The following is a 9,334-nucleotide window of genomic DNA, read 5'->3' as shown; positions in this document are numbered from 1 at the left end:
AGAAGAGTAAGATAGATCACTCATCTAGATATGCACACTCATGTTCATTTTATTCCTTTGCAAAATATCAAATGGTTACAAGTGTACCTTCAGCTTAGGCCTGCAAATGGGGTGGGTGTAAACGTGTATTTTAAGTGGGTTTAAGAATGGGTTTTAATTGTGAACGGTTTGGGTTGGTGGGTTTATTTTGTATTGTGGGTCAAAATGGTTGATACCCATGGTGTAAATGGGTTTGCATAGAAATGAGCTTCCATGGGTCCTTCCATGGGTCTTCACGCATCCGTATTCGAATTCAACTACCAAGTATCCCAACAGACTTACAGACTCAACTCAAGTAATGAACCCTAACTCCCGTGCTCCATCCCCGTACCACACTCAGTGCTCCTCTCCCGCCCTGGCGGCCGATGGCTCCTCTCCCGTGCTCCATCCCGCCATGGTGCATCTCGCTCCTCTCCTGTGCTCCATCCCCTGCAGACGCCGAGCCCCCTGCGCGACAAATCGCTGGTTCGACTAGTTATTTTTTCCCTTGTTGATTGAGTTCCTCTTGTAGTTTGCCAGCTCCACGTCCATTCGCTGCGGCCTATTTCAGATACTAGTATGTTTAGCATGTTTCACATACTAGTATGTTTAGCTGTTCATCCTTCTGACAGAACACGTCAACTCAGCAAGATGTGTGTTTCTACTCGGTACATGGAGTACATTCCTGCAAGCATGTCATGTCTAGTTGGATCGTGGTCCGTGTGGATAAAAAACAACACTGCATTTAATAGCATCTTTTCACTCCCTGGTTGTGTCTGTCTCCCATGCATTATTGGGGGGTACTTCGGTTCTGATTTTTGAACACAGGCAGACGGCAGATAGCCAGCGACAAGCTATCAATTCGAGAAACTATATTATACTTTTATCGGTATTTCTTTAATAATTATATATGATGAAAATGTATGTTCTGTTAATAATATTATTGGGTGGATTGTGTTTAATTTCTTCCTTATATTTTTAGGTGGTTGTGGGATGAATGTCAAAGTTACTAGATTTGGGTGTGGGTTGGATGTGGGTTGGGTTTTTTTGCCATTAATAGGCTTACTTCAGCTTCACACAAGGCTGAGCCAGCTCAATGCTTCGAGCTCGAAAGTGTGTCGAAACATTTAGATCTTGATCCATTACTACCCCTAAATATCCTTAGTTTCAATATCATACTCAACGTTTTTTTAAAATAATATAATTTATTTTCTAAAATTCATTATTTAGGGATTAACTATTAAAAGTTATTTTTACTTTTTAGTACCCTAATCCCTAATCACTTTAAATGATGTAGTATTTTAAAGTTCAGGATACTATTTTGAGGCATTTTGTTGAAGATGTTCTTAGTTATGTTTGGTTCTCTAGAACCGGGGGACGTTATAAAAATAATCTAATGATAAGATGAGAAAGACTTTTTAAATATTAGTTTTAGTTCATGGGATCCAAATAAGTACTACCTTTGTTCACAAATATATGACATTGTTGATCTTTTTAGAAACTTTGACTATTCGCTTTATTCAAAATATTTATTCAAAAGTGTAAAATTTTAAGTTAAGCACATATACCTTAAATGATAAAACAGATCACAACAAAATAAATGATAACTCATCATTTTTTAAATAAGATTAGTGGTCAATTTTTTTAAAAAAATCAATGGCGTTTTTTAAAAGTCAACGATATCGTACATTTATAAACGGAGTATTATATGCTGAAGGCATGCCTAATCGATTCAACAAACAAATTGAACGTCGCGCAAAATGTTTACACAAGCCCGCCAAAACATAATACCGTACAACATAAGCCACCCACAAACTCCCGCCAAAGACATATATACAGCCTCATTGGTTGCCTGCAGCCTTGGCGTCTAGCTCGCGCACCGATTGATATTGATATGCACGCTTCTTATTACTGGGTAAAAAGGTCTGGCCTACACTGCGTACACACAGAGGCTGCCATGCAGCCAAGCAAGCACACGCCCAGCCACTGTCAACGCATGCACGGGCATGGACGCGAAGAGAACATATCTGGTGCACATGAAAGATTGGTGCACATGATGCACATATTAAATCATCACCACTTATTTTAGATCTAACGTCTCTAGTTGATCATTAAATTTACAAATAACACCTTCCACCACTACACACCACCACGTTGGAGGATGTTTTTAGCAAAATATAACAAACAACTAGAGACGTTAGATCTAAAATGAGTGGTGATGATTTAATATGTGCACCAATCTTCCATGTGCATTAGATATGTTCTCGGACGCGAAAGCTCGACCAACCAATCAAGCACAGCTAATTGTTCCACACTTAATCATTAAGGTTAGTCGTTCAGATAGAAGAACTAACCTTAGACACAAAAAATTAGTTAAAGTGTGATAAATTAGACAGCAAACCAAACAGGCTAGTACGACATAAGCCACCCACAAACTACGTCCATCAGAATTTACAGACAGTCACAATTTGCTTCACAAATATTGCAAATTTACAGACAGTCACAATTTGCTTCACAAATATTGCAAAAAAGGAACAAATCATCCTTGAAACTGCAAAACAGCAAGGTAAAAGCTAGGCTCGTCAACGAACTCTGTTATTTCATACTTGTTCCCAGATGCAGCCTTCTCCAGGAAGGCTATACTGGGCAAATCCGAAGTTACAACATCAGGATGCTCTCTCCGTTGTTGCTCAAAATTCTGTCTGCCTTGATCTAAGAACATGACAACTCTTGCACCTGGGGGGAAAATCATTCGATCAAGTTCTAAAATTGAAGCAAATTTTTTTTGCATGTGTAACCACAAACAATAATATCACACGAGAAAATCTCAAGTTTCAAAATTAAGCATGTCTTTCATTCTATAGGCGCAGCAAGGCTAATGAGAGTTGGCAGGCTTGATATCTTGTTGGGCAAGGCTTAGGCTCAATTTGTTGCGGCTAGAAAATTTGGAAAGCAGCTTGTGGATTGTAGAATGTGGAAAGTTGGATTGTGAAAAGCTAAAGGTCCAAAAGCTGGTTGCTGTTAAGGAACCTGGATTCTGTGTGGGCTGGATTGTTGGGTTTGGATGCCAACTCTACACTGCCTCGGCTATTTTGTGTGCCCTATTTACCACTTTGTGACTAAACGTGCTAATGGTTTGAAAACCCCGCCGCACCCAGACCAAACTCTGCTGTGATTGGGCCTGTTTGGTTTGTGGCTAAATGTGCCACACTTTGCCTAAGGTTAGTCGTTCGAATTGAATAACTAACCTTAGGCAAAAAAGTTAGGCAAAGTGTGGCAACTGATGTAGTGAACCAAACATGCCCTAGATCAACGCCATGTCCGCCCCATTCTTCTATCTTTTCATTCTCCAAAACCAAGTTTAACCTAACCTCCAGCATTATTGGGACAGAATCAGTCCAGATTATTTCTTAAAAAAATGGTTCCAAACTGCAGCTATGCCATTTATCTCAGCTCGGTTCACAAATGAAACAATCACCGATCTATTTGTTGTTACCGTAGTAGGCTAGCCTGTCACATGAAACTTTCCCCTTCCTTCTATGCCACATCCTTCCTAGGTTCATCATGGGAACACCGGCTGACTGTCCTCTAGCTATCGTTGAGCACCAAAGTACTAATCAAATGTTTCTCAGTATCCTACAGCTGCTACCTAGCTAGTACCTGTTCTATTCGGCGGTGAGTTCAATACCATTGGCACGCCACTGGCGGTGGTGGTGTGCGTGCTGGCTGTGTCTGTGCTTCGCACCGGCAGCGCACCGCTGCCAACCCCATCGTCAAGCTGTCCTTCGACACAACATGAGTCATGCTGCCGCCAATTCGCCAGCTCGCGACATCCCAACATTCCTGATCTGGTGTCAGGGTTCCCCATCAAGGTGCTCTCGGTGGTCAGTGCCCATGATGTCCATGCAGGTCATGAGGATCCCCAGCGACATCGTGCTTGACCTCTTCGTGCACCACGTTATTGCTGACGGCCTGGGCATTCCTCGACACGCCACTTTACAGCTATGCGTGAAACAAGGGCTGAGTGGGCAAGGCGTTGTGCTCAGCGGTAAACTCCAGCTGTCCAGCAAGAACTCTATGAGCACAGCGCAGCAGGTGTATGGTAAAGAACGCACTGGATCTGAATCCCCTTAGCCGAACCATCAAGAATCGATTCCAGACCAAACCAGCCCATTATAGCTACTCATCAATTATAGTCAGGGGCGAAGCCAACTTCAAATTTATGGTGGTGCACTGCTAAAGCAATATACATAGTTTTGAAGAAATACATGGTGAAAATTTGTCTAGTTAGTGGTAATTTTTTTTCTTACCCTGTTGCACTGGCACCAGGCAAGCTTAATGTGGCTTCGCCACTGATTATAGTCCATTAGAATTTTCAACCTATTTTCAATCAAACTATGTAGAACCAAATAGAAAACCAAACCACTAAAGGCGGTTTTAACCCAAACTGTTACCAGCTGTATTTGTGACCGATTCACCATAGCATGCCACCATTCACTTCTAATAGATATGCTCCTGGTGTTGGCATAGTTTTAATCCTGATTTGACATATAGAAGTATTGATCACTCAGCACAATCTCGAATGAACTTATAAAGGGTAATGCATGCTAATATTATACTTGCAGCCTGCTTTAATGGGGTGTTTGGTTTGAGGAGTCACTCCATTCAAAATAAGGTGGTGCATCATGATTCATTCAAAATAAGGTGGTGCATCATGATTCTATTCCTCAAATTTGGTGGGATGGTCTTATTCCTCATATTAGTACTAACTAACTAACTATGTGGAATGAAATGATGATGAATCAATTCATTTCATTCCACAAACCAAACAAAAACGTGAGGAGTGAGAAGATGATGGACCAGTTCATTCCTCAAACAAACACCCTATAAGTCTTCAAAACTAGCCTAACAAGTAAAAACTCAAAGGAACCGACCATATCAAGAACACCCTTGTATGCGTAATCAGAACCATAATCACTGCTGCTCCAATTAAACTAAAATAACAAAGTCAAATTAACCATCCAGATCATTTGTGCATAAAATGTATGATGTATACCAAAGTTGGAAGTATCCAAGTAGTTCAAGTATATGTTAGGGGCTTGATGCAATATGATATCTGGCAACAACAGCCTCATAATAACCAATCTGATCAATCAATACCTCAACTCTAAACCCCACCAATTTGCCATCTCAAATGATTTAGTTGTGATTTAGCAAACGCAATGCACAGCGTAATAAGCCGCATCCTTCTAACCACCTCAGGCTCAGTCCACTGGAAGTCTGAAACAAGAAACAACAAGCTAAGAAAGGATAAGGTGCCGTTTCAACAGGTCTCACCTTTTGAGCACCTCTTGGCCAGCGATTTGAGGAGCGCCCCCGCGGAGACTCCCATTCCAGGGAAGTAGCACACGAACACAACATCGAAGTCGTCGAACCTCTCTGGCACGGCCTCCACCACGCCGCCGCCTCTGCCGCCGCCCCCACCCTCGAGGTGGAAGCACCTCACCTCGTCGTGCGCCTCCTTGACCCCTGCCAGCACGTACATCGACTCATGCGCGGCCACCAGTAGCTCGCAGGGCGAGGACGCGAGGAGCGACCTCACGAAGGACGCCGTGGGCGTCAATGCCAACACCCGCGACGCCGGCGAGAGCGCCCCCGACGCGAGAGCGCGCTGGAGGTTTGCGCCCGCGGACTCGAGGAACGACCAGTCCTTCTCCACGAAGTTGGCGACAGCGACATCGTCGGGCATCGCAGCGAGGCGGGGCTTCGCGGTCGCCGGGGTGAGGGCTAGGCTGAAGCGAAGGGGGTTAAGGGGTTTTGCCTTCAGTGGTTGCGACTGGGACTGGGGCTGCGGCCGGATTCTGGGAGTTGGGCGGTGGTGAGAGGAGAAGCCAAGGGGAAGGGAGGTGGAGGCGGCGGCCATGGCGGCCGTGTTAGGCGGTGAGAGACCGGAGGATAGAGGTGACGAGGCAACGTTGCAGATTTGCGGACGGACCTGTCAGTCTGTCACCCGTGCGGGGGACTAGAGTCTCGCGTGACGAAATTCATGGGCCGGAGATTTCGGGGGCGTTTAGCCTATTGTCAGGGATAGTTTCATCACTATTTATAATACTGTCACCTCAATAAGAGTAATATGAAATATCCTTTCTACACAATTTCATAAGCTAATATCTAACTTAAATGTTGAATCTAGATAACCAATATACATAGATAAAATAGATAGAGATAAAATAAATTGTTTTCAATGGTGATTTCACGCGCTTTCTAATATCTTGTAATATCTTGTAAATGGGTGCACACTTTGATGGTGATAAAACTAGTTTCACCTATTTTATAATGAATATAATGTTATGTAATTAAAAATTCTGTGTAGCATACTAATTAATGCGATAAAATCTCTCATTGAGAATGGTCTTAGTTTTTACCTCTATTTGCTTTGCCTCTTTCTCTCCCCTCCTTCCCCTTCAAATCATTAGCGGTCTTAGAATTTCTTTCAAACACTAGTATGGTTCATGTGCGTTGCAACGGAACACAAAGTATTCGTTAAATGCTTATTACATGCGCATATCTATGTTCTTGAAGCGGCATGGTAGACTGGTTACCTCATTCAAACCGTTTAATTTCCATGGCATAAGAACCTGCAAAATATCGGTCATTAGGATTGCAAAGAAGTGCCCTTTATAAATATCAGTCATAAGAACATGTGTCTCCCTCCCGAGGGTGGCCTCGGGCGAGCCGTGACTGCGTCTCTCGTCCGAGGTTGGTCTCGGGCGAGACGTGATTGTGTCTCCCGTCCAAGGGTGGCCTCGAGCGAGCCGTGACTGCGTCTCTCGCCTGAGGTTGGCCTCGAGTGAGGCGTGACTGCGTCTCCTGCCCGAGGATGGCCTCGGGCTGGGCGTGACCGTGTCTCCCGTCTGAGGTGGCCTCGGGCGAGACGTGACTGTGTCTCCTCCCGAGGTTAGCCTTGGGCGAGGCATGACTGCGTCTGTCGCTCAAGGTGACTGTGTCTCCCGCCCGAGGATGGCATCGGGCGAGGTGTGACTTCATCTCCCGCTCGAGGCAACCCTCGGGCGAGGCGTGACTGCGTTTCTCACCTGAGGTTGGCCTCGTGCGAGGTGTGACTGCGTGATTGAGAGCACCTAGAGGGGGTGAATAGGTGATCCTACAAAATTAGTTCTAAACAACACAAACTTGTTTTATGAAATGTGTTGGTGAGAACTAAAACCAAGTTAGGATGAGAAGAGAGAAGAAAATATAACTCTTCACTTGATTGTTCCTTTAAGACGAGTATTAAACTTAGGAGCAATATTGCAAGTGAATATGAGAACTTAAGAAGACAATAATCGCAATAAGTAAAATGGACAAGAGACACAACGATTTTTACGTGGATCGGCCAATGCCTACTCCACGTTGTGACCTCTTTTGCTCAAGGGTTGCACTAAACCCCTCTCAAGTGACCCAAAGATCAAACTTGAGTGCCACAGATGTCTTCCTTATATCAATATCCAAGTTATGAGGAATCTCCACAAATTAGAGTCTCTCATGTCTTACACAATTGATCACAATCAAAACAAGAGTAAGGGAGGGAATAGAATGTGTACACAAGAGCACAATGCAGCAGCAACACACACAAAGTGAAGAAGAGAGCGCAACAACAAAACGACAGAGTAACGACTCAAGAAATACGCTCAAATCTCTCTAGACCACTTCGGAGGCGTGGTCGCGGAGTCTCGGAGTTGTATTGTGCTCAAAGTGTGCTTGGATACATGTTCCATGCTCCTAAGTGTCCCTTTTATAGCCCCAAGGAGCCTAGGAGTTGATGGTTCTTCATTTGGCAACTCTGGATTGCCTTGTGTCCGCGGGTGCACCGGACTATCCGGTGCACACCGGACACTGAACAGTCAGCGTTTTTTTTCCTTTCACGACCGAGCCGACCGTCACACGCCTTTAGTCGCCTGGCACACCGAACAGTCTAGTGGCACACCGGACAGTCCGGTGCAGCCAGCAATCATTGCCGAGCTGACATGGCCAGCGCTAATCGTGCGGCCGACCACACGGGGAGTAGCCGTTGGTGGCCTGGCACACCGGACACTGTCCGGTCCGTCGAACAGTCGATGATTTTTAGTTAGGGTGCCATAGCAAATTCTCAAGAGCAACCTTTTCAGTCGCCGTCCAGCCTGGTCACCAGACACTATCCGGTGCATACCAAACAGTCCGGAGGGGCCCAGACTAGATAGACTTAGCCAAACTCCTTTCCTCCAATTTGTCTCGATTTGAAGTGTTTCCTAGCACTTAGATGAACATTGTTAGCCACAAAAACAATTGACTAAGTGCTAGAATCATACCTTGTCTCATTACTCAAAAGGATTTGCAATGTATGAAAACTCAAGCCCAACAATTGTTCTTTTGGACTTGACATCTTGACCACAACTTGTGCTCATGCTCATACCGAGATGGTTAGTTCATAGTAATGTGTTGAGCATTTAATCACCAAAAAAATTAGAAATGGCCCAAGGGCACATTTCCCTTTCAATCTCCCTTTTTTAGTGATTTACGCTAACACACCAAAAGCAACTTAAAAGATACTAACATAACCAAATATGAGTCAATTATTTGAAAATTGAAGTCAAGTCAAACACCGATAGAATAAGTATAGGATTTTGCATATTTGGATCATTTTTCCACTACTTGGTTTATTTTCGTAAAACAACTTGTGCTTGTGGCGGGCTTATCGCCGGTCACCACCATCTCCTTCTTGGCGTGAGCTCCCGACATTACTTCGAGCGATTAGGCTCTTAATGAAGTACCAGGCTCTGATACCAATTGAAAGTCGCATAGAGGGGGGTGAATAGGCAAATTTGAAATTTATAAACTTTAAGCACAACTACAAGTCGGGGTTGGCGTTAGAATTAAATTCGAGTCCGAAAGAGAGGGTGAAAACAAATCACAAGCAAATTAAGAGCGGATGACACAGTGATTTGTTTTACCAAGGTTCGGTTCTTGCAAACCTACTCCCCGTTGAGGTGGTCACAAAGACCGGGTCTCTTTCAACCCTTTCCCTCTCTCAAACGGTCACTTAGACCGAGTGAGCCTTTCTCTTCAATCACATGGGACACTAAGTCCACTACAAGGACCACCACAACTTGGTGTCTCTTGTTTTGATTACAAGTGAGTTGAACACAAGAATAGAGGAAGAAGAAAAGCGATCCAAGCGCAAGAGCTCAAAAGAACACAAAAGTCTCTCTCTCTAGTCACTAATTTGTTTGGAGTGATTCCGGACTTGGGAGAGGATTTGATCTCTTTGTTTGTGTCTTAG

General features: G+C 44.1%; 1 protein-coding gene across 1 annotated transcript; it reads right to left on the bottom strand.

Annotated features, from left to right (window-relative positions):
• Positions 1 to 2,389: 2,389 nt before the first annotated feature.
• Positions 2,390 to 6,035, bottom strand: LOC100191713 (uncharacterized). The gene is made up of 2 exons (NM_001137142.2): positions 5,356 to 6,035; positions 2,390 to 2,754 (listed from the first exon to the last, which is right to left on the bottom strand). The coding sequence occupies exons 1-2, from the start codon at positions 5,939 to 5,941 to the stop codon at positions 2,558 to 2,560; spliced, it is 783 nt and encodes a 260-aa protein (NP_001130614.2). The 5' UTR covers positions 5,942 to 6,035; the 3' UTR covers positions 2,390 to 2,557.
• Positions 6,036 to 9,334: the final 3,299 nt, after the last annotated feature.

The sequence above is a fragment of the Zea mays genome, chromosome 1 (assembly GCF_902167145.1).
Source record: "Zea mays cultivar B73 chromosome 1, Zm-B73-REFERENCE-NAM-5.0, whole genome shotgun sequence".
In the NCBI taxonomy this organism is placed as follows: Eukaryota; Viridiplantae; Streptophyta; class Magnoliopsida; order Poales; family Poaceae; genus Zea; species Zea mays.
Note: the sequence above shows the minus strand (reverse complement) of the source record. Positions and strands in the feature narration are given on the sequence as shown.